Raw genomic sequence first — 24,910 nt, forward strand, 5'->3', positions numbered from 1 at the left:
AATCGGACGCATGCAAAGAAACAAACGCGTCCGTAGTTTACGTCATTGATCGACAATGACTGGGCAAACACACGCCGAAGTGAAGGCTGTCAACCCGAAACAACATCTACCATTCATTGTCTCAAGCCTAAAAGAAGAAAAAACTAATATTTGTATTTTCAGCGCGATTTCTCTCAAGGTTGATTCATTTTTTATCCTATCATTGTATAGTGGTGATGACAGATTGAACAAACACTCTTTATCTTTCCATAACTCCACAAGTTTCTCCTCCAGCTGTACAGTCTACATGGCGCTTTTTAGTCAGCATTGATTTGTTGTTGTCGCACTAATTGCGTCATCGGGTTCTATGCTTCTATTGGTTCTTGATCTGCCGATTGTCGTAGGGAGATGTCACACAGCAGCAGGATTGTGAAAAGGATTTTGAAAGCAGAGGGTCGGTTCTTTCATTTGATCTATTGTAAATAGTAAATGTACTACATTTATATAGCACTTTCATAGACCCATGGCCACCCAAAGCAATTAATTTGCCTCACATTCACCCATTTACTCACTCATTCATACACCGATGGCGGTGTCAGCCATGCAAGGCGTTATCCTGGGGTTAGGTGTCTTGCTCAAGGACACCTCGACACTTGGTCAGGTGGAGCAGGGATTGAACTTCCGGTTTGTAGACAACCTACACAAACCACTAAGTCACTGCCACCACTGTATGTTTATATATTTAAAGAAAAACATTTTTCCGGAAGGCATTAAACTTTTGTGAAAATCATAAAAATGCTGGTGCTGGCTGGCAACTTAAAAAAAAAATGCTGGCAGGGAAAGAGTTAAAGTACATCCTGCTCTGTGTCTAAAAAAAGAATAAAAGCTAAAACTACAAAAATTAACAAACAGAAGTGTATTGTATTCAATTTTAATTTAAATTAAATATTCAATTAAGGTATAATTAAGTCAAACCCAAAGTTAGAAATGTGTGATGTAAGTTTAGGTTAAAGGCAAAACTCATTAACTAAATCTATCTAAAATCCAACGGTTTAAACTTAAAACAATGTGTAATTCATGACATGTCATCCATCCATTTACGGTACAGGACATTTAAAATAACTCCACACTGCATATACAAGCTCACAAAGAACTGATGTAGATTCACTGTGTCAAAAGACCAACACTATGAAACAACATCTGGCTTACACCTCATTACAGTTGACATGTTTACACCAGCAAGACTTGAGATAAACTTTGTCTTCATTCTGCAATGTTAAAATACATACGAGACGTATATCCTACATAAGAGGAATATGGGCGTTGCTCATTCTGTGGTCTGTTCTTCCTGGCATGCCTCACTGTTAAAGTTAGCTCACGGCTTAATAATTTTCCATACAGTACGGTGTGATCAACCCACAATCCAAATACACTTCAGAATAACAAAACTGAATGACAAGCTATCTCTCAAGATAGATTTAGTTAATGATTTACATTACTTTAACATCAATGCACTTGGCAGGCATTTCATTCAAAGTCACTTACAGTGACTAATGGTCCAATCAGATTCAATGGATTGTGCTAAGCTATGCTAATAGTGCTAGGGCCAGATCCAGAGATCAGCTGAATGGATTCCAAAACGGAAAGATTCAAATGTTTATCTCTAGGAGAGCTGGAAAATGAGCATATTTTAAAAAAAAAGTGGAATGTCCCTTTAAGATCTGCACAACTTTGCTCAATACATGCAAACCAATAATGACACCTCACTGAGAAATGACCAGACGATGCGATGACGTCTAGCAATGTCAAAGGGCAGATACTTAAACTGAGCTTGTGTTTTCATTGGCTTAAAACTTCCATACCAAAACAACAACAGCAGAAAGTGTTTGGCAAGACACTTCATTCAGGGATCTGGGCTTTCGTTTAGGGATTGGAGATATGAACTTTAAGTAAATTTCCAGAATTTATTGCATTATGTAAAGTTTCTGCAAATCATGCGCTCATGTGCAGCTTTCTAATTGAACAAATAACACAACAAAAGCGTGGTTTCCCAGACAGGGATTATCTTAAACCAGGACTAAGCCTTAGTTTAATTAGGAAATATAACAAACATGCCTTGCTAAAAACATTACTGGTGTGCATTTTGAGGCAAAACAAAAGAATACTGATATATTTTAAGATATGTCAGTGCAAGCTGTTTTCAGTTTGGACAGTGCTTACATTTATTTTAGCCTAGGACTAGTCTAATCCCTGTCTGGGACACCGCCCCTAAAATTGCCAAACTTTAATCAGTATGTTAAACCTCATGTGACTTTATTACCTTAACTAGTTCTTGTTTTGATAATGTCGAAATGAGCTTTACTATTGTTCTAGTAAAGAAGTTACAAAATTTTTGGTTTTCCTCTAGGAAGTTGCAGTGCCCTCGAGCTTTAGTTCTCCTTTCAACCAATTGCTTCTCATTCACAAAGGCACAAAATAAAACATTTAATATGTCCGAAGTGACTGAACCTGATTCTGCTGAGACAACATACCACGACTCATGGCTAAACAAATTTGCTCTGTAAAGCACAGTTAAAAAGCTAATCCAGATGCTAGATCTTTTTTAATGTGTTCTGGTAAAACTACAGAAAACAACTTCCATCTGTTCCTCAAATGAAAGTAACAAGGTGGGACGGCACAAGCTAAATCTTAAATCCAGGCCCTGTCATTAACCTTCTTAAAGCAGTTAACAGTTTAAGTGTAAGATTAGGGTCAAAATCTCCCCTGAATGGTGTATTGTAAAAATCCACTGTGAATCAAGTAATAATCTGTTTATATAAAATAATCATTTATTATAATGTTAATGTTATGTTTTGAAGAGATCTGTAATGAATCACCCAGCAGCCCCAACCCAGACAACAGACGACTCCAGGCCGGATCCGTACCAGAGCAGCTGACTTCGGTACGGATCCGGCCCGGACCCGGTCTACCCTGCTAAAAAAAAACAATAGACACCATCACAGAAATTCTATTGGTTTTATTGGGAATTTTATTGGTTCTAATGGAATTTGGCCCAAAACACACTACAATGTATTGGTTTTTGTTGGTCTCTAATGGTATGTATTTGTTCTAATGGAATATGTATTGGTTCTAATTGAAAATGGCCCAATACACTACAGTGTAGTGGTTTTAATAGTAAAAGCTAATGGTTCCTATTGGTATTTTAATGGAAACCATTAGGATTTTCTGTAATGGTTTTATTGTTTTTTTCAGCAGGGTACTGTCTGCGAAGCTATTTAAAATGTTAAAATGTCTAGAATGGGAACCTCAACAATGAAATTATATTGATAAAAGGACTATTTAAAGGAATTAAAAGTAACAGGTTGTGATCAATACCCAGGCTTACAAAAACACCCAATAAATCAATGTTAGCACATAGAATCAGATTGTTTTTCCTCTCCCTGACTCCCAACTTATAATTGTTACAATCACTTAAATTCAAGATCACATTACAGCAAAGCCAAAATCCTGCATGCAAGGACTTGGATTTCCACAGGATTAAAACCTTTATCACTCTCCATAACCTGAGGGGGGATGCCAGGAGCCACAGATCCTCTGATATAAAGTTATACTTGTGTATGACTCGACTCCTGTGTCTGATCTGAAGGCTTGTTTACTGTCATTCAGGCAATCACACCAATATAATGCATAAACGTGTGTTTAACATTTATGTCATGCAGAGGATCCATATTCCCATTTTTTGAATATCAGACAGTATTCCAGTGTAACGTTTAAGGGCTCAAACATCACTGCCTTACCAACCATAAGCATGTAAAACAACAGCATTGACATGCACAGAGCATGGTGTTTACAGACAATAATAAAGTTAGCATGCTAGTCAATTACAAAACCCACATGAGTGTCCTGTATCTCGATCTCGACACATAAGAGGTCATATAAATCGGCCAAGACGATTTCAAAAGCGTATCGTGTTTTACGCTGTGATTTTAGCGTAGATATTTCGGATGTACATGGCAGCCATGCTCCGTGTTTCTCAATGGCTAAATCCTAATATCATCAGTCTAACGCGACATGTAGAGATCACTTACTGTCATATAATGTCCTTATGGCTCGCTCGCATATGTATTATGGCACTGGTTTATTGCTCCATAACTGTCCTCGATGTGGTCACCCGTGTAACCGAGATTGGTAGTGTTTTTCTTTGGGACTGAAGTTTTTTTTTTTGAGGAAGTAAGATGGCTGCTAGTGACGCAAACGTAGGTGTAGCACCAACAGTGGGCGCTAATGTGATAACAAGTCCAAAGGTGCAGACTTCACATTTATGCATTTGGCATTTGCTAGATGTTTTTATTTCAAGCGACTTATAAAAATTAGGAAAACAATGTGATTCATCTTAAAGAGGCAAATCTATGTGACCGGCTAAAGTCATTTTTAGTAATTGACTGTTTTCTATCATGCTACATAATGTAAAGACCATTCTGGGAAAATATAACCTTGATGTCCTTAATATTAACAAGGTCATGTCAAAGATTGACATCGTCATAGTGAAATAAGTAGTTGAAATCAAACATTGATGCTTCTGGATTTCATAGACAGGGTCACATATATGAAGATACAAAGTTTCCTGTTGGAGGAAGAGAAATACAAAGAGAGTATTCAACATGTTCCTGTCAAGTGAAAAATACATTCTCAGATGTTTTTTGGATATTCTGAAGGATCTAAGGTTTGTTTTGTGTTCAAAGCTATGGAAAAAAAACTGCTAAAAACAGCATAGGCTGGTTTTAGCTGGTTTAGCAAGCTGGTTTTAGATGGGTTTTGGCTGAAAGACTGACCCACCAACTAAAACCAGCTAACTCACACCATGCAGCACCAGGCTGGAAGATCAGCTTGACCAACTTTGCCATTACTTCCATCTTAAACCAGCTAAGACCAGCCAACCATCTTGGCCAAACTGCCAGCATGGTCAAGTTGGTTTTAGCTGGTGGGTCAGCTGGTCTCTCAGCCTAACCAGTTGTCAAAACCCCTCCAAACCAGCCTGCTTCACCAGCTAAAACCAGGCTGAAAGAAAAACTAATTTTCAGATTTTTTTATACTTTGAAACGTATAAAAGTTAGATACCAGATAACAACCACTCAAAACTAATAGCACATAGTAGCCCAACTGCTGCTAAAGAGCACCAATTATCTGATTCACAATTTTACATTTCCTTTGATGTGTAAGTGTGTATTAGTACATGTTAACAATATGCTAAAGGTACATACCCCTAAATAAACAGTGACGCGAGTTATCGTCTCAAACATAAATCTCTTTTCTTGGACTACAACAAACACACGGATTGTAGGCAACAGTTAACTTCCTGGTATTGGTGATGTAGACCAGTGTTTCCCAATCCTGGTCCTCGAGGCCCCCCTGACAGAAAAGCCGTTTCTCAATACCAAGTACACCAAACTCGGACTTGTGTCCTTCGTAGTTCGAACTTGCAAGTTCAGACTCGGAAGAAAGAACTCCTGACGCGAAATGCATTCTGGGAAACTTCGCTGTCATAAGTCCACACAAGTCTCCTCTGATGCATCCTCGATAAAATGGGAGGATCAAGAACACATCCGGGGATTTTATGTGAACTTGGGCTTGATGCGAACTTTGATTTGGAACAGTACTTGGTCCGCGACTGATGACGTTTCACAAGTCCACAAGAACACAAGTACAGACAAGAACGCATATTGAGAAACGGCTATAGTTTTAGATGTCTCCTTATTTAAAACACCTGATTCAACTTATCAGCCTACTTCAAAAATGGTAAAAATGTCTCCCTAACGAGCTGATGAGTTAAATCAGGTGTGTTAAATAGGGAGACATCTAAAACTTTCTGGCAGAGGGGCCTCGAGAACCAGGATTGGGAACCACTGATGTAGACAAGACCGACATTATTATAATTCCTCCCGCTTCGGACTCATTCTGTAAGTTAACTCCTGTTAGCTTTGCATTGTGAGTGAATCTTTCAAACATGGTAAGGAGCGGCACATTTCCAGCTGACGTCAGAGGTATTCAGACCAATCAGAACGTACATATTAGCTGGCCAAATCAGGGACACACAGCACTTTGCAAATCAATGAGTTTTCTACATGAATCAGTGCGTTTCAGGAAGAGGGTGAAATCTGGAGCTAGAAAAATGTAGGGTATGTGGAAAATAATGTGTTTTTTAACCATAAACAACACAAACACATTGTATTTTACCAATGTTATTTTTTAGCAATGAAATAGGTGCCCTTTAATATTACACAAAATTAAATATATAAATAAATTAAATATATTTAATGTCTTTTAATAACATATATGATCTTTATTTACAAATCATTAAACCAAATAGTGTGTTCATGACATTTGATCGTAAACGGGTTTTTCTCGCGTAAGGTCTGCTTTAGTTAGAAAATGAGCAAATAAAATATTTCAAACTAATATTTAATCTTCCTTACCTTACTTATGAGGCAAATTGCCATGTAATAAGCGGGATAATATATAGGCAGCTGGTTGTTATCGCAGAAAAAAAAAGTGTGAGAAGGACCGATCAGAGGATCTTGCCTCACACAGAAGAGGTTTATTTCACGATAACAACGTGCATATTGCCTTAGATGTTGTAATATTAACTCTTTCCCAGCCACTGAAGAGTTATCTCAACAATTAAGAGGATCATTTGCATAAAAAAGTGTTCCTGATAAATTTTTATGATAATCTGCAATACCGCGATTATCCATTAGACTTACCCAATTTATGAAAAAACTGAAGCCAAATCATTATTTACTAATTTTAAACTCTGTGTATGTTTTGCTAATCGTTCTGAATCTGATTTCTAAAAAAATTCCTTCACAAAAATGCAATTATTTCAGCTTTTTGCTAAACAAATTTGTATTTTCAAAGAAAAATACCCATATTTAAGAGTTTATAAGCAGAGAAAAAAATATAGATAGCATGAAACTTTCCCCCCCGTTTTGTTTGTTTGTTTGTTTATTGTTTGTTTGGTCTGTTCTTTCATTTGATATATTTGTATGTTTATATGATTTTAGAAGAAAAGATTTTCCTGGAAGGCATTTTGTGAAACTTTTGTAAAAATCACAAAAAAATGCTGGCATGTAACTTTAAAAAAAAAAAACAGCGGGAAATGTGAGTTAAGAGATTCTTTGGAGATGTTTAAAAATAATTTATTTTTCATCACAATCATTTTAATATCTTACAAAAATGTATAAAAATGCTTTAAGCCTACTTAGAGACTGCAAACAATTGCATTTAAATGTCTGCTTATCTACAATACACAACTACAGATTAACTCCTACATGCAACTAGAAAGTTTAATACTAGCATACAAAGTTTTTAAATATACAATAGCAATTCATTCAATACACTTTATGCATGAATTTCATAATTAATACAAGACATGCACTCTCGCTGAAAAAGTACAAAGTTGCAACAAACCTGAGTTAACCGCACAAGTACTTCTACTTGTTTTTCTGAATAGGCACTGCATTCACGGGATTGTGAATGAATTCATAAAGCTGTCTGGCATTGCTGGTACTGTCCAATATCTCACTTAGTTTTTCCTGACTAAATGTCACAAGATCAGCCAGACAGGAAGCATGTTTCAGAAGGCTTCTAAAGTTTTTCACATTGACTCCAGGCATACGAAGCAAAAAATCATAAGGCCCGGGGTTGTACAGGTCTGCGGACTCTGTCACGGTTTCCGACTCCACCGTGATGGCCTGAGCGGCCGCAGCGTCGGGTTCTGGGCGGCCGTGTTTCAGCTCCTGAAACAACTCTGCTGTAACGTGAGGCGACGGACACCAGAGCAGCCTCAAGCGTGGGAAATGAAGAGTGAGGAGAGCCAGTTTGGAGGTAACGTCATTGGCGGAGATCTCCTGCCGGAGGTCACTGCGGGCCACCAGCGAGAAGGGTTTTGCTGGGTCAAATTCGATAAGTAGCACTGGGCGACGATAGAATCGGGTCATCGAGAGGCACTGTGTGTAAAGACGGCCGCTCTGCAGCGAACCAATGAGATCGCTGACACTTTTGCGCTCTACGCAGATCTCCGAAGTCACTATGTAGTCACCGACCTCTAGGGTGACAGGTTCGATGTCTAGACCTCTTCGATGCAGAAGAGACGGAAGCTCACTGCGAAACTCCCTCATGTCAACTATGATTCGATGAGGCTCTTTAACTTCTTCACGACCCCCTAAATTGCAAAAATAAATTAAATTTTAATGTTTGCACACTTTGAAAATGTACTGTGTACAGCTATGATACAGAATAACATAGTGTTACCTGCTTTGCGGGTGTCAGTGGCAGCAGTGGCGGGCTCCTGACTGCGGACGAGATCTAGGTTGGTATCCTGCCTACCTTCTCTCTCTTCTGGCACAACCATGCTGGCCTTTTCTCTATATTAAAAAGGATAAATGGCTTTTAAACATAGGATATATGGGTGATTCTCACGAAACCATTGAAACACCACGGCACTAATGATTTTAGCTTTAAAATGAGTATTATAGTAACATTAAAAAGCATCAGAATTAACACAATACTGTGTTCTACCTTGCACAATGTGTGATTTCAACATAAGAATTTATAATTGTAAATTTTATCTCATTTTCTGCTGAAATTCTCATTACCGCAATGTGTCCGGCTGTGTTTGAACATGCGTTATGTTGTAATTTAATCAAATTAACACAAAAATATTAAGGAAAAAAAATGGATGTTTTGCTAGACTACTTTAGATGACAGAAAAAACATTTACTGAATATTCATGTATAATAATAATGAAGAAAAATTTGGAAAATGATGTGTCCATGCCTGATGTTCTCATCCTCCGCAACACTTTTTGAGAACAGTTTAAGCACACATACAGAATTTTAATAAAGTTTGATTTTGAGTGACCAAGCACATGGACCAGTTACTTCAAGATGGCTACCAGGTAAGATCATTTTTTTACAGTTAATTTGAAATATTGTCTTGTCAGAATGCTTACAAGACATTTTGATTATCATTACCACAACAGATGCTTATTAAATGTTAATTTAATTAATAGAAGCATAATACTTTGATTTTAAATGCATGTGCAGAATCTCCAAATTATGTTCTTTCAGGTTTGTCATGTCATTTTGAAAATATGTCAGTGTTGATGTTTTCTGACTGTTGCGGTAATGAGATTTTTTTAGGACAAATTTTTTAAATTATGTTACAAAAAGTGTTAAATGATAAGTAAAAGTTTTTAAATTAATGTTCCTATTTACTCCAGACTTTGTTTATCAATGTCTGGTGGGAAAAAAAGTAAATTTAAGCAATTTTTACATTTTCATGCTTGACATTTTTAAAACCAAGTTTTCGTGAGAATCACCCTTATAAAGAAATATTAACGTCACAGATCAAGGTGTGGAATCATCTACTAACCTTATGAGATGCTCAAACGCTTGTTTTTCTTTGTTTAGGACTGTAAGGTACCGCTGCTCTTCTGTCGAGCCTCCATATATAAGGAAATACACACTAAAAGAAATGATAAATATTAAAAATGTACTTATATTACAAAATTGTGTCTTAAAATGTATATAAAATACATACCGGAGTGGTTTTCCTGGTCTGCTGGCTTTATAAATTTCCAGTTGTCGCACAAAACTGAGTTCAGCATCATATAAAACCACAAACATGGGGTCAACCTCATGCAACACCCTTGTGAGACTGTAGGGGTCACTGCAGCCTTTCAATGGGTGAATGACTGTGAGTGGCTCCTTAAGAATACCGTAGTAGTCATCTGAAGAAAGATCTAAAAGAACCTCTTCTTCTTCCTCTTCCTCAACTTCAGCTAGACCTCCTTCATCTTCACTGTTTCCAATCAGGTCCTTTTCAGCCACTTCTTCTTGTTTTTCAGTCTTTTTGGGTCTTTTTGAGTTGGCTTTGGCACTTTTTGGCTGCCCATTTTTTCCTTTGCTCGTCTTACCGGAGAGCCGTCTAGGCCAGCCTTTCTCATTCTTCAGCAGATCAGACTCGGGATCGTCTTTTCCAATTGTGCGCTTATAAAGGCGATTCAGAAGGTGGTCTGCACCTTTTTGGATATATTCCTTCAGCTGAGCGCAGGTTCTGTCATCACTGGCGCATATCAACACGCGGCCTGGTGTGCAGACAACATAGTCAACTTACTGCTTTGGATTTGAATGCAGGGAGTAAAAAGCTTATTTGTAACACGGTTTTACCTGGTTCACGCTGAGAGCTGTTGTTCTCCTTCTCAATCTCCTTTAGCACCTCGGTTAAAGCTTCCCACTTTGGATTTTTCTCAAGCACCAGCTCTCTTGTTAAAGGGGCTAGTGAAATACACAAATTAATACAAAAAAAAGTCAAATAGTATGCTTTTACAAAAAAGTGGAAACGAATTGTATGAGAATATAGAATAAAGTATGAAGAGCTCAGATGCAAAAGACGCTAAATGCCACCTCCATTAAAAATGAGATAATGATATTAAAGGCGGGGTGCATGATCACTGAAAGCCAATGTTAACATTTGGAATCACCTAAACAAACACGCCCATACACTAATAGAATCTGGACATTTTTTTGATAGACCCGCCCCACACATACGCAACCCAGACAATGATGTTGGTTAGTAGACACGCCCCTTACTGCTGATTGGCTACAAGTGGGTTTTGGTACTCGGCCAGACTCCCTCTTTCAAAGTGTTTTTTTTTTAATCATGCACCCCGCCTTTAACCGAATGGTCTCGGCAGATATTATACGTTCATCAAATACTTAAATCCACCTTAAATGCATTGTACCTATGGCAAAGTGCTTCTGGTCAATCTCTCCGACTTTCATTTTCTTCTTCAAATCTTGAAAGCGATACACCCGACTGCGAGCATTTACAAACATTGATGTGCTTGAGTCCAGGAACAACCAGCCTGATTAAGAACAGAAACAGGTGACAAAAAATTTGTGACTTTTAACTCATTTATAATAACATTTAATAAGAGCAACAGGACAGACGACTCTACCTGAATTACTACCAAAGCTTTTCTGGCTGGCTCTCAAAGACTCCAGCAGATTGAGGAATGTGACGCAGTCATACTGAGTGAGGTACAGAAGAAGTGTTCTTAAAATCTTCAGGTCCTGAACTAGAGATTTGGTCCTGGACCCCAGCTGATGCCACAATGGATCGAGATAATGGCGGATCGTCTAAATAACAAAAAACAACAACTCACATCACTAACTTCTGTAATTCCTCCCCTCATCTTAAATGTGTCGTGTAATTTCTATTTACGTGTTCTTAATATTTTTATTTTCAATTTATGTGCTTCATAAATGAGCATTACTTGACTTGGCAAACACTGTGAGGCAGATTCCCAGACAGGGCTTAAGTGTAGTCCCAGGCTAAAATTCTTGTTTGAGTTGTCTTAACTGAAAACAGTTTGCACTGACCTATTTTAAATATATCAGTGCCATTGTATTGTCCCAAGATGCACAGGAGTAATGTTTTTTGTAAGGTATATTTGTAAAAACAACTTAAATGTCTTAATATAAATAAGGACTATTCCTGGATTGACCTAAACAAAACCCTGTCTGGGAAACCATCCCTATATATCTGGTACAAAACACTTTATATCATTAATGTTTTGTAAATTTAAGGGGGCTGTTTACACAACATCATTTTCTATGAAAAATGGAAAACTTTATTTGCTCTTTGGCTGTTCAATTTACATTAAACAATACCGTTTAGGGGGCCTAAAAACACAAACTTTTGAAAACTATACTGTTATTGTTGTAATGTAATACAAAAGCAAGAATCTGTGTAAATGTTGGCACCATGGGCAGCATATTGCAACTCAATCACATGGCAATTTTTTGTATTTTACAAAGTTGCTAATTCGTATGATTTGTATGATTAAGTTTGTACCTTTTTGTGTGGGTTTAGGGGAAGGGTTAGGGGTGGGGCATGTAGCTACCTCGTAAAATATATACAAATTCCCATGAGATCAGGTTGGTATTATCCACTTGTTGGGTCATGACGTAAAGAATACTGTTTCTGGGTCCAAGCCTTTACTCATTTAAATAAAGGATATTATTTAAACAGCCATGTTTGATGATTTACTCACCACCATGTCATCTAAAATGTTGATGTCTTTCTTTGTTCAGTCGAGAAGAAATTATGTTTTTTGAGGAAACCATTCCAGGATTTTTCTAATTTTAATGGATTTTAATGGACCCCAACACGTAACAGTTTTATTGCAGTTTAAAATTGCAGTTTCAACAGAGTTTCAAAGGACTCTAAACAATCTCAAATGAGGCATAAGGGTCTTATCTAGCGAAACGATTGTCATTTTTGACAAGAAAAATAAAAAATATGCACTTTTATTTAAGAGGATAAATTATGTTTTTTGAGGAAAACATTCCAGGATTTTTCTCATTAATGGACTTTAATGGACCCCAACACGTAACCGTTTTAATGCAGTTTAAAATTGCAGTTTCAACAGAGTTTCAAAGGACTCTACACAATCCTAGCAAAACGATTGTCATTTTTGACAAGAAAAATAAAAAATATGCACTTTTAAACCACAACTTCTCGTCTATCTCCGGTTATGTGACGTGCCAGCGCGACCTCACGTAATACGTCATTTCACTAGGATTGTTTAGAGTCCTTTGAAACTCTGTTGAAACTGCAATTTTAAACTGCATTAAAACTGTTAAGGTTTGGGGTCCATTAAAATGAGAAAAATGGAATGGAATGTTTTCCTCAAAAAACATAACCTCTTCCCGACTGAACAAAGAAAGACATCAACACCCCGGATGACATGGTGGTGAGCAAACCATCTGGATTTTTTTTAAGAAAATGGACTAATCCTTTAACAGACTTATGTTCAGTCATCATGTGACAATACCAACTACTGGTCTGGCATGCATAATACGGCGTTTTAGTTGTTCTCACGCATATCTGTGTACGGAACTGTTTTGACAATATTGTTTTTAAAAATGCAAACTTTTATATTTTAAGTTAAACACTGTCGTGTTAGCGAACCCTAATTAATGAATCACATTTATACACCCATTGCTTTTACATTATATTTTCAGATCATTATTATTATCAGCATAAATGTATGGGGTTTTCTCACTTTCTCAAAGGCAGTGCCCAGCGAGTTCTCCAGAGAGAGATCTTCTGCCTCCAGAGTTGGATTATAGCGCTTCAGCTCCTTCAAGCAGGCGTTCATGATGTCAAGAATCGAGCTCTGGATGGCTCTCATCGCTGGAGTCAAAGACACATGCAACTCCACCACATCAGGCTTGTGCTTTTCCAATGTTGTGTTGACTGATGCCTGGAATCTAGCAGACGAAACACATTATGAAAATGAAGCCCAGCTCATAAATGTGAAGTAGTTTAATAAAGAAAGTTGTTTATACCTTGGCCACAGAAAGAGTTTCTTCACAAACAGATTTCTCATCACACGCTCAACTTGACAAAAGCCAGAAGTGAAGGATGTCGGTTTATCTGTAAAAGCTTTGATAAAACCCGTCTTGTTTTTTTGCCGATAAAGCCTCAGAATGAAAGCCTCCTGACATGATTCAATGATCTTATGGGCACGAAACACCAGTATTCCTGTGCAGGTAAACAACAGTAGTGGTGAGCGGGGCACAAACTAACACAGGGTTAATTGTAACACGTCCACTTTACATATTTATACAAGGCCAAGCAATCTTTAATGGACACAGGTTTATTTTCATCCTCTGACCCGTTATAAGGTGAGCAGGAATTCGGTCTGTAAGGAAGTCAACCACTAAGATGCGACTGGTCACAAACAAAACTCCTCCTCTGGTGTAAACATCATATCTGTCGCTGCTCTGTACATCACTGGTCACAGTTTGAGGAAGATGGCTCACCCCTTCAGCTCGTAGCTGTTCTGTGAAATACTCCTTCAACAATGAAACACATTCACACAATTCACAGATATTTTTTGTTACTTTTATTTACTTATTATACAGTTTGAAAGTGCTAATTTAAGATAGATAGAAAAGACAGACAGACAGATAGATTTATAGATGCACTGCAAATAGATACAATTTATATAACGTTAGACAGAAAGACAGCATAACATATCACACTTCTATCACTGCCTTACATGCAAACAACCACACTTTTATTCTAGATCTAAATAGTAAATTATAGCCCACCTGCTCAGGGGTAGTTGTGTTTAGGAGAAGAACCAGACTGCCCTCCTCTGAATACACCTTCATAAAGTGTAAGAGAAGTCTGTCAATACCAAGACCCTCAGCTGTGATCAAGAGCCCATCTGTACTGAAGAGACTCAGAAACATCTCCGTCTCATACTCGAGAAGAGGGCTCGCCATGTTTAGGTCTGATTTAAAAGCTTAACGTGCTGAAATATTGATTTAGGTGTGCCTGAAAAAGCTTGATAAACGGTTACAGTAAGTTATGCCGGCCGGCAGTTCATCATCCGTTCTTTAATCTGGACGAGGAGTATAACGTTAGCTATAGCAAGGAGCTATAACTATAGAAGCAACAACCGTTCATATTAATAAGGTTGTTTTAATGTCGTCTTAGCACACTTGCTATTTTCGTTACTGTTGTTTTGAAAATGAGTGTTCTGTCACGTGACTTCGCGAGTGAGAATGGCGGTTTTGATGTGTGTGTTTGACTTCGTTTAAGCGTTGCGCAGATTGATCATAGTGTGACATCAAAGTACCGCGAGGGTGATTTAATAGCTGTGTTTTTGAATTGCTCTCGCGGATCTTTGAGATCAATCTGCGCAGCGCTACATAAATTTCGAACACACTGAATGGGTATTTGAAACATTAGCACCACCTACTGCATTGGAGATGAATCAAAGATAAGAGGCTTGTTCGATTTCATGCAGCGCTGCAAGAACAGACAGCCAGATGACGTATGGTTACACTGTATCTTATATCGTATCGATCGAAAACTTGAACTTGCTCTTTCTAGTCTGATGTGATGCGAACTCACTGTACACCCTACTGGACACATAAGGAACACCAGGGTCGTAATATTGCTTCAGGCCGTAAATTTGCCTTGCTCCAGGTCTGCAGTCTATATATATATATATATATATATATATATATATATATATATATATATATATAGGAGAAATACTTATTTATTGTGAGTAGCCTATGCAATCACAAAAGGTGTAATCAATGAACGGGTGTCATGTGTGAAAGAGCATCCATCATGTTGCTTTCTGTCTTGACCGTGAACATTCTTTATGGCAGTGGTTCTCAAACTGGGGTCCGGGGCCCCCAGGGGGGCCGCGAGATGGTCCCAAGGGGGCCCCAGTTTTATGAGATTTGATAACTACTTTGTATAACTTCATATGTTTTGTTTAATTAAAATGTTACATTTTAGAACAGTTTTTTGTCATACATTTTCTTTGGGGGGGCCGCGAAGTATGTCGTACACAAGGGGGGCCACATGCGGAAAAAGTTTGAGAACCACTGCTTTATGACATAGTTGAAAGACTGTGGCAACAAGGTATGAACTACAAATTTTTAACTGAAAAAATATCATTAGGATTAAAATATTTCTAATTCAACATGGTTCTTTAATTACACCATTTTCTACAAAAATCTATTATTAATTTTTGATATAAATACTGTTATGTAAACATGTATTTCTATAGTGCTTTACAGTTTTGCATTGTTGCAAAGCAGCTTTAAAGAAAATACATTTTAGAACAAACAATAGAGACATAAAAGAAAAAAGAAACAAGGAAAAAACATGAAAATTATAAAAAATAAAAAAATCACATCTTCTTACATCAGTAAGCCATTCATCTGAATAACTGTGTTATTAAGAAACATAAAATAAATAACAATTTAATATTATTAAATTTTGTAAAAAAAAAAAAACTTTAAAGCAACATCTTTATGCAAATATTTTAGATGTTAAAACAGTTTGCTCATTATAAAACATTTTAGGTGGATGCATTGTTATTTAGTGACCTCGAGAGAGCAGTAGAGCTCTTCTGTGTAGAGTATCACAAAACAAGTGGAGCAGGCTTTAAAATAAATTGGAAATGGATTTAGAGAGCTATTATGAGGAACATTACATGCACAATTATGTTTTTCTTGGAAATCTATATACAGTATTTAAAGAACATTTTCATTTTGCTGCCAACATAATTTGGCTGAAAATAAAAAGAAGAAAATGTACAAAATAAATGGATTTACAGAATACATATGTTTATATACTTGAATATAGGCTACCATATATTTATATAACTGAAACATCAAAGTGCAAAAAGTAAGTAGTGCTCTGAGAGTAAGAGAGTGGATTATTTAAGTGCAAGATGCAAGTCTGAAGTGTATTTCCACCCCATATTTTTTTTTTTAAATTAAGCTTATTTCCTTTTTTAAGTGTTCCTCTAGCTCCTAGTATATGAATCCTTTACTAATAACGTGTTTACAAGAAAGCTTTTAATACACCACTTGAGAAGTCATTGCACATCACTGAATGACTCAACATGAAAATTATAAGATTGGCTTTTTGTTTTTTTCAGGTCACAGACCAAACCCTTGAAGCAACCCAATGGCAAAATTAAAAGAACAAGGAGAAACCTTTTATTTGACTTGATGCAGAGTTAAATATGAGCCATTCTTAATGCCGAACATGTCAGTAATGATGAGGAGGATGGGACAGTGAGAGGAAGCAAATAAACACTGGTTGTTAAGTACTGTAGTGACTGGAGATGTCAAGAAGCATATCAGAATAATTGAAGCAGCAGAAGTTGGCTCGGGGAGCAGCTGGGTTTTAGAGTCTTTTTTTTAAGCATGACAGGAGGCATTTTGCTTAAACAGAGTTATGTCAATGACTCATTATAGAAAGTCAAAATATTTAACTTACTGTAAACAGCTATTTGGAATCACAACATGAATTACAGACAATGCAAAACAGTGGCTCCTAAGGGAATACACTTTAAATGGACCTAGTACATTTTAGATCTTGCCAAAATAGGTGTTTTGAGAAATCACCTGTACTGTTTTGGATGAAGGCTAGTAGTTACACAAATAATACCGTTTTATATTTAGTTTGCATAACACTAAATTATGTAACAGTGATAACTGTGTGACCCTGGTGAGATAAACATGCTAACCACATTCTGAGTGCATTTGAACCTTCAAGGATACAAAACACTGGCAGGTTATATGGTAATTGTGATGAATGATGCCAGTGTGTTCACTACTGTGAATGCTAGAGACATTCATCTTTTCTTTAATCCAAATATTAATATAATGTGTAACAATCTAACTCAAGAAGGGGATAAAAGTCAAGGCTGCCCGCAGTGCATGCGAGAAAATGTGGCAACAGATTATCCGCATTAGCACTGTTACGAGATATTTATAATAACCAGAAAGAAAGAGATTATGTTTACATACAATGTAGCCTATAGCCTATAAACCTTTTGCATGTATAAGAGACGGTTTATATTTTTATGTTAAAATGAATGACTAATTAAAGATGTTAAATTAATCCCATAACTCAAAAGCATAACCAGCAAGGTCACATGCAAAATAATGTATGCAAATTTATTTAGCACTTTATTGGGATTAAACATTTGATTTTAGACAGGCCATCTTATTTTGCAATGCTAATGAGGCGTCTTAATCTTAATGATGTATGTGTGTGTCTACATCTCTTCATTTGGCCTGTGTTCTCTTCATCTTAGCTGATGTGCCCTCCACCTCACTGACTCCTGAAAACGACTGAAAATTATTATTATTTGTGGTTTAGACTTTTAATGTCCTGTGATTTACTCAGTGTAGGAGTTCATTCTGCTGTGTGAAAAAAGCCAACCTGTTAAATGTCATACGGCGTCATGTTCCAAGTCTGAATTCATGTACACACCAAGCTGCCTCTCTGTTTAGAAGCCAATTTCTAGTCAGCTGACTAATTGTAACCTACTGAAATTACTGACATAAGCATAGATATCTAATAGTCATTAAGCTATGGTGTGGTCACTGACCTGGACAAATCGTTTATGTTGTGCATCCCTAGGAAAACTGAATGTTGCCCCGAAGATCACAACAAAGAGCCTTGGAATATGCTTTTAATAAACAGTGATGATTCAGAAAAGAGCAGGAGGGAAAATAAAGTAACCTGAGATAACTTCAAGGATTAGTCAATTTTCTTAAATCCAGATAATTTACTCACCACCATGTCATCCAAAATGTTGATGTCTTTCTTTGTTCAGTCGAGAAGGAATTATGTTTTTTGAGGAAAACATTCCAGGATTTCTCTCATTTTAATGGACCCCAACACTTTAATGCAGTTTAAACTTGCATTTTCAACGGAGTATCAAAGGACTCTGATAACCAACTAGATTTCTTCGAAACCCTTGTTTTATATGAAAAGGTAATTAATGAGGTTAAGAAAAAAGGACAAATCATACAATTTCTCAAGTTTATTTAATGTTTTTATAATTACAATGTAAAAATACAATCATGTAGACAATATGATCATAAATCTATATACATTTTACATTTCGTATTACGTAAATAGATCCAGAGAAAATAACAAACGTACAAAATACAATACAAAGGTAGCTCAGATGAAGAAGTACAAGATCACCAACAGGCTTGGTCTACTATAAAAGTCTCTTCCAGCACAATCCCAAAGTCTTTTAATGACACCCGGATGCAAGTGTGATGTCAGCAATTATGTTTGCGGTGATCAACCCACAGAGCAAGTGACTCGCTGTCCTGTTCACCGTAGTACCATCTTTCACTGGTTACCATGGTGATCGCCTCTTTCCTCCTCTCAGAGTACGTAATGAGTAGAGGAGTAAGGAGTGAACTCATCAAACTGTCATCCACAATGTTCAGCGCTATTAAACTACCATTGTACCGCTGCACTGCCTCTCTACATTAGTATGATGAGCTGATTTAACTCCAGCGTTTAAGACATTCTCAGACGCATTTGCATGATTAAACTGTAGAGAGCCATGATCTCTGTATCAAAGATCAAAAGTTGCACTGGTTCATGTTTTTAATGCTTGCTAATATATTCAGAGCGTGAGACTCTTTTTATTGCTGTAAAAATACCCCTGATGAAAGCTTTATACTGTATGTAGACACAATCACCCTACAAAGAAATCCATAAAAAAACTGACAAAGTGTGGTGACTTTAATGAGGAAAATTCATCCCAGCTTCAGTCCGTATTTGCTGTCATTGTAAAGAAAAAGAGCAGCATTAAGATTCTTCAAAATGTCTCATTGTGTTGCAAAGAAAAAAGTCAGGTTTGTATTGACATGAGAGATTTTTGGATGCCGTATCGCTTTAAGACATACACTTCTGATCAGTCTACATACCCCTTCCAGAATCATTTATAAAAATATGTGTGCGATCATAAAAATGACATTTACTTTATATAGCACTGCCCAAAGGAAGCTATTTGACATAGCAGTCATTTCAATACACACTCCATGAGACAAAATAATGACAAATAACACAAACTATTATGTCGAACCTCATCATTCTTGGTTCTGAATATCCTGTGTTGTCCCCTCAGGCATTAATGATTCCTCTCATTCATTTGTGTTGTAATGAGTCCACTCCTAACAAAAAGCCTCCAGGTCATGGAAGTTCTTTGCTGGGTTGCATGGACAGTGAGGACCACTTCAGGATCCTCACTTTCTTCTGCTGCAGTCACTACAGTCGCCTTGACCTTGTGCTTTTGGTAATTACGCTGATGGAGCATCCTAGCATGGTACATATGTACAAAATGTCCACTGGAGAGCTTATACAGCTTTAAAACAGCATATATCCACTAGGACAGTATGTATCATATTTTAAGCATACATTTTGTGTTCTGTTGCCATTTAAATGTCTTTTTGTCTATAAAAACTGACAAAGTATGGTGACTTTAATGGAGATACTTCATCAACTTATGCAACTTATGGTTGATGTTGAAACTGCCACTCAACTTTCTTTTAAAGAAGTCTGGACTTGATTTAAAGTTATTCTGCGTTTGCTTCTCTTTTTCCTGGTGGTCAGCTTTGAAATCCTTTTTGATCTTGGCTCAATTTCCACATAACTGGTACTTTTTGGTCCAGTATATTAATTCAGTTGTCAGTTCACCTTTTAATGCTTAATCCTGTTCTGTACACAAACAATTTAGTAATTTACGGGACTGACAACCACATTCTGCAACCGAATTAACTCCCGCAAAATGCAGGTAGTGACAACCGCATTTACAGAGAGCCCAACCGATATATCAGCAGGCCGATATTATGCATTTTCCAAACTATCGGTATCTGCATTCATAATGGCCGATAAATGAATATTTAAAAAAAACAAAAACGGACGAAACAGCCTTCAACCATGTCATGAATGTTGCCGATGTATAGTTTGTCCGCCAGAGCATATAAAAAATAAAAAAATATCGGAACATCAGATTTTAAAACCAACAAACATTTGTATCGTTATCGGCCTTCAAAATCCTTTATCGGTCGGGCTCTAAAAATCTTGATCGCTTCATGAACCAAAAGCCTTAACGGTTATGCGTCAAAATGGTATGTACATACAAAAAAAGACGAGGACCTGGTAACACTGCAAGACAGCCCGCTATGGAGCAGCCTCAAAAATGCGTACAATACACAACTTATGCAACTTATGGTTGATGTTGAAACTGCCACTCAACTGTCTTTTCGATATTATCGCCCGATATTAAGCATTTTCCAAACTATCGGTATCTGCATTCATAATGGCCGGTAAATGAATATTTAAAAAAAAACAACAACGGACGAAACAGCCTTCAACCATGTCATGAATGTTGCCGTTGTATAGTTTGTCCCCCAGAGCATATAAAAAAATAAAAAAATATCGGCCGATATATCGGAACATCAGATTTGTAAAACCAACAAACATTTGTATCGGTATCGGCCTTTAAAATCCTTTAACGGTCGGGCTCTAAAAATCTTGATCGCTTCATGAACCAAAAGCCTTAACGGTTATGCGTCAAAAATGGTATGCACATACAAAAAAAGACGAGGACCTGGTAACACTGCAAGACAGCCCGCTATGGAGCAGCCTCACAAATGCGTACAATACACAACTTATGCAACTTATGGTTGATGTTGAAGCTGCCACTCAACTTTCTTTTCGATATTATCGTCCGATATTAGGCATTTTCCAAACTATCGGTATCGGCTATCATAATGGCCGATAAATGAATATTTAAAAAAAACAAAAACGGATGAAACAGCCTTTAACCATGTCATGAATGTTGCCGTTGTACAGTTTGTCCACCAGAGGGCACTCTACAACCCCCCTGTTCGCAACGCTCATGTATAACGCGTCACACATCCTGCAACCTGTTAATGTTTTGTTGCGCGTTTCTGAAAAGAAAAGATCGGACGATAAATCGGAACATCGGATTTTAAAACCAACAAACATTTGTATCGGTATCGGCCTTCAAAATCCTTTATCGGTCGGGCTCTAACAGAAACTCTGCATAGTGTGTACATAACCGAACTGAACACTAGTAGACAGATCTCTCTTCTAAAAAAATAAATGCCTAAAAGGGGAAAAAGTCTTCTGTATGCACGGTGCAGAAAATGACAGAGGAACGAGCGTTTGCTGACTAGTGTTGGCAGATCTTGCAAGAAAAAAACAGCGAACAAGAAAAATCCAATAATAAACCGAAATAAATCCAAATTATTTACCTCAAAGATCAAAATATTGGGACTGGCACCTTCACACTTTATTAACACCAAAATCTTGATCGCTTCATGAACCAAAAGCCTTAACGGTTATGCGTCAAAATGGTATGTACATACAAAAAAAGACGAGGACCTGGCAACACTGCAAGACAGCCCGCTATGGAGCAGCCTCAAAAATGCGTACAATACACAACACCAAGACGGAGGTTTACTGCAAAACATAACGCTGTTAAATTATTTTGGTCAAAGCTGTGAGTGATAAGCACGCGAGACGGCATAACGTTGCTATGGTTATCTCTATGTCAATCATCAATCATCTTGATCCGTACAGGCATGTAACAAACATTAAGGGGATTCACTTCCGCATTTAAATGCGGTTGTCACTCCCAAAAGTTTGCAGTGTGTACGAGACCTTAAAGGTCCAGTTTAGCGGCAGACCCGCTGTGTATGTAGGGTTGGAGACACCTGGTTTAGGGCTACCAGTGGTGTATGTAGATAAAATGACTCATTCTAAGGTAATAAAAACAATACAGTTCATTATGTAAGGTCTGTATACACCACTGATAATATAGTTATGTATATTACATTGCATTTTTGTCAAGAGATCCTTTCGTCAAGAGATCCCACATGGCACCTTTAATTTGAACAATCAAAATAGTGCTGACTGGTAACATTCAACATTTTGGAAACTCAAGCCCTCTGTGGTGCTCTTAAGAAAACCCAACAACAGGACCTAGTTTGTCAAGAAGACAATACAGGGACTCGTGAACAAACCTTACAAAGCTGGAAGCCTTAAATAATGCAATATTCAGAAACAAGGGGATGTAAACTTTTGAACAGATTAATTTGCGTAACAGTTATTATTTTGCCTTTTAAAGTATATGTTAACTCCTCTTAGGTCAAATAGTTTCCTTGGGAAGTACTAAATCAAAAATAAACTACAAACTATTTATATGATAACTCAAATTTTTGTTCCCCAAATTATAAAACTTTTTATTAAGGTGTTGTACTGTGCAGACATACGAGCATAACTCACTGCTAATAATGTACTGTTGGTTGAAGGTTCATGCCAGCAGGTTCTTTAGGTCTTCATCCATTCCTCTTTTAGTCAATTGGTCCAGGCTATGGTAGCGATGTGTGATGCCATCTTCTGTAACAACCACCACCCTCACACCATGCGTGTCATCTCCTAACTGACAGCCAATCGCTGAGCTCACCACCATATCCAGCCCATCATGCGATCCTCCTGCATTTCTGTGGTAGTGACCGGAGAACACAGCTTTGATCCCTAAAACAGAGCAGATTAAAAGAGAGTGTAATGTTATTAATGTCACTAACAAATTTCATAACACTTTAAACCAGCATTTCTCAACCGGGCGGTACTGTCTGCCAGGGAGCGTTCAGAGGGCATCTGGTGCTGGTGCTAAATATTTTTAAAAGGGGGACATTAATGTCCTCTTGAGGGACGTTTGAGAGCTTACACCAAAAATCAAAGCACAAGTATATTAACTTAGCTTTTAAAACTGTCTGCGATCATGTGCGTAGCAACCACAGGACAACACGTCCAAGACACTTTTTTTCACACACCGCCACCATTCTCTTCTATGTTCTCTTGTTACTTAGATTTGAGTGAACTAACACTTAGGCAATCACAATTAAGGGTATGAAACTATTTTTTTTCGTGCACATGCTTGACTGGGTCATAATCGGTCTTGTCAGTGTAGCTATCTCGATTTGCTTATTCATTGCCATTTTTATGACCCGTAAGCTTTGATTTCCGTATTTTGTCCAGTGTTAGTTATTATGGTGCGAGACGGAAGCAGTACCGTGGGTTCACACCAGCCGCGTTTGAGGCGTCAAATTCGCGTATACCGTGCCTAGTTTGGTGCTTTAACTGTGGGTTTACACCAGATGCGAGTTTAACGATTTGTGCAAGTAGATTCCATACAAAGTCAATGCAAAGACGCGATCAGACGCGTCCTCGCGTGGGGCGATGCGAATGACGCGATATGGGCGGCGCGTTTGCCGCAAAAACGCCCGCTATTCGCCTCAAACGCCAAGTTGAAAATATTCAACTCAAGCAAAACATTTGCATGACACGAAGTTAAATCCCGCGAGTAATCTAGAGCGAGCAACGCGATGTGACTGCACTCTTCGCGTCTGGTGTAAACCCACAGTAATAGTTTGAGTTTACTCGCTTTATTTGCGTGTGAAAGCCGCGCCTGAAATTCTAGTCATCGAGACATTAATGCGGAAAATTGCGTCATGGGAGGGGCTACTGCGACTCCACCCGCATCCTGTAATCACGTCATTATTAGAGCAAGCTCCTGATTGGTTAACGCGGCGTGTTTTTCCACCAAAGTTCACATTTTTCAACTCGAGGAGGAATCGCATCTAGCGCGCCGCGCTAAACGCCTAATTTGCGCCGCGAGACCTCCAGACGCGCGTCAATGCGTCTTTACATTGACTTAACCCTCACAAGACCCTATTTTCCTGTATACGTTAGAGTTCCTTGGGGGTAAAAATGACCCCAGAAATTAAAAGAGTGATTACAAATAATATATAATTTTTTTGTTTACTTCCCATCTATACATTAATGCTGTGTTTTGGAAGATATGAAGTACTTTTGTACCCGTTTACCACTAAATTCCTCAACTACACCATTAGCTTGCCTGTAAAATATCACATTTTTATGAAAATTTCACATAAATTATTATCTAAATTAGATTTAAATTGTTTTTTTTTTTGTAGTTTTGTAAGTGTGTGCGTGTGTGTGCACGTGTGTGCACATGTGTCTTTATGTGTGTGTCCGTGTCTTTTATGTGTATTTAAGTTTTACTGTGACTTTGTGTGTGTGTGTGTGTGTGTGTGTGTGTGTGTGTGTGTGTGTGTGTGTGTCGACCAATTTACATCTTTGTTTTGCAAATGTGGCTGTTTTTTGCCAAATTCTGTAAAAAAATGCTCTCTATGGCAGTCAAACCTTTGTGTGTGTGTGTGTGTGTGTGTGTGTGTGTGTGTGTGTGTGTGTGTGTGTGATTGAGCATGTCTTTTCTATATTGCATTTGATCTCATTAATCTAGCTCTTTGATTTTTTTGCATTTCCCATTAATTTCAATTGGGGTCATTTTTACCCCCAAAGGGCCTCTTTTGGTACATTTTTTACACCTCTTTAGAACGATCGAATCAAGCCCAGTTTTTTTATATGAATCTTTACAGATAAT

At 37.6% G+C, this 24,910-nt stretch overlaps 4 protein-coding genes across 6 annotated transcripts in view; 1 reads left to right on the forward strand and 3 right to left on the reverse strand.

Annotated features, from left to right (window-relative positions):
* The window catches only part of mrtfba (myocardin related transcription factor Ba), a 28,135-nt gene extending 23,906 nt beyond the window's left edge, over positions 1-4,229 (reverse strand). The window contains exon 1 of one of the 2 annotated variants that reach the window (XM_055176827.2): positions 4,068-4,229. The gene's annotated coding sequence lies outside the window, so the exon portion shown is untranslated. The remainder of the gene's footprint in view (positions 1-4,067) is intronic. The other variant, XM_055176826.2, reaches the window with a different exon arrangement.
* The window catches only part of zc3h7bb (zinc finger CCCH-type containing 7Bb), a 497,977-nt gene that overhangs the window by 50,841 nt on the left and 422,226 nt on the right, over positions 1-24,910 (forward strand). The gene's annotated exons all lie outside the window — the stretch shown is intronic.
* ercc4 (excision repair cross-complementation group 4) lies at positions 7,162-14,647 on the reverse strand. Its single transcript, XM_055176672.2, has 11 exons — positions 14,166-14,647; positions 13,727-13,907; positions 13,398-13,593; positions 13,112-13,319; positions 11,000-11,180; positions 10,784-10,906; positions 10,209-10,316; positions 9,580-10,126; positions 9,412-9,504; positions 8,290-8,402; positions 7,162-8,200 (listed from the first exon to the last, which is right to left on the reverse strand). The coding sequence occupies exons 1-11, from the start codon at positions 14,340-14,342 to the stop codon at positions 7,470-7,472; spliced, it is 2,658 nt and encodes an 885-aa protein (XP_055032647.2). The 5' UTR covers positions 14,343-14,647; the 3' UTR covers positions 7,162-7,469.
* Positions 18,418-24,910, reverse strand: part of cpped1 (calcineurin-like phosphoesterase domain containing 1) — a 28,829-nt gene continuing 22,336 nt past the window's right edge. Inside the window, exons 4-5 of one of the 2 annotated variants that reach the window (XM_073866844.1) lie at positions 22,726-22,977; positions 18,418-19,191 (exon numbers count right to left, since the gene is read on the reverse strand). In XM_073866844.1, the coding sequence (XP_073722945.1) occupies positions 22,754-22,977 (224 nt within the window). In that variant the 3' untranslated portion in view covers positions 18,418-19,191; positions 22,726-22,753. Of the gene's footprint in view, positions 22,978-24,910 lie in introns of both variants that reach the window. The other variant, XM_055176305.2, reaches the window with a different exon arrangement.

This window comes from Misgurnus anguillicaudatus, chromosome 4 (genome assembly GCF_027580225.2).
Source record: "Misgurnus anguillicaudatus chromosome 4, ASM2758022v2, whole genome shotgun sequence".
In the NCBI taxonomy this organism is placed as follows: Eukaryota; Metazoa; Chordata; class Actinopteri; order Cypriniformes; family Cobitidae; genus Misgurnus; species Misgurnus anguillicaudatus.

Excerpts from the sequence above, each read along its gene's own strand:
- ercc4 (XM_055176672.2), bottom strand. The coding sequence starts at position 14,342 with ATGGCGAGCCCTCTTCTCGAGTATGAGACGGAGATGTTTCTGAGTCTC. Across the intron at positions 13,908-14,165 it reads ACACAACTACCCCTGAGCAG|GAGTATTTCACAGAACAGCT; the intron begins GTGGGCTATAAT and ends TCATTGTTGAAG. Across the intron at positions 13,594-13,726 it reads TCCTGCTCACCTTATAACGG|GAATACTGGTGTTTCGTGCC; the intron begins GTCAGAGGATGA and ends TTACCTGCACAG.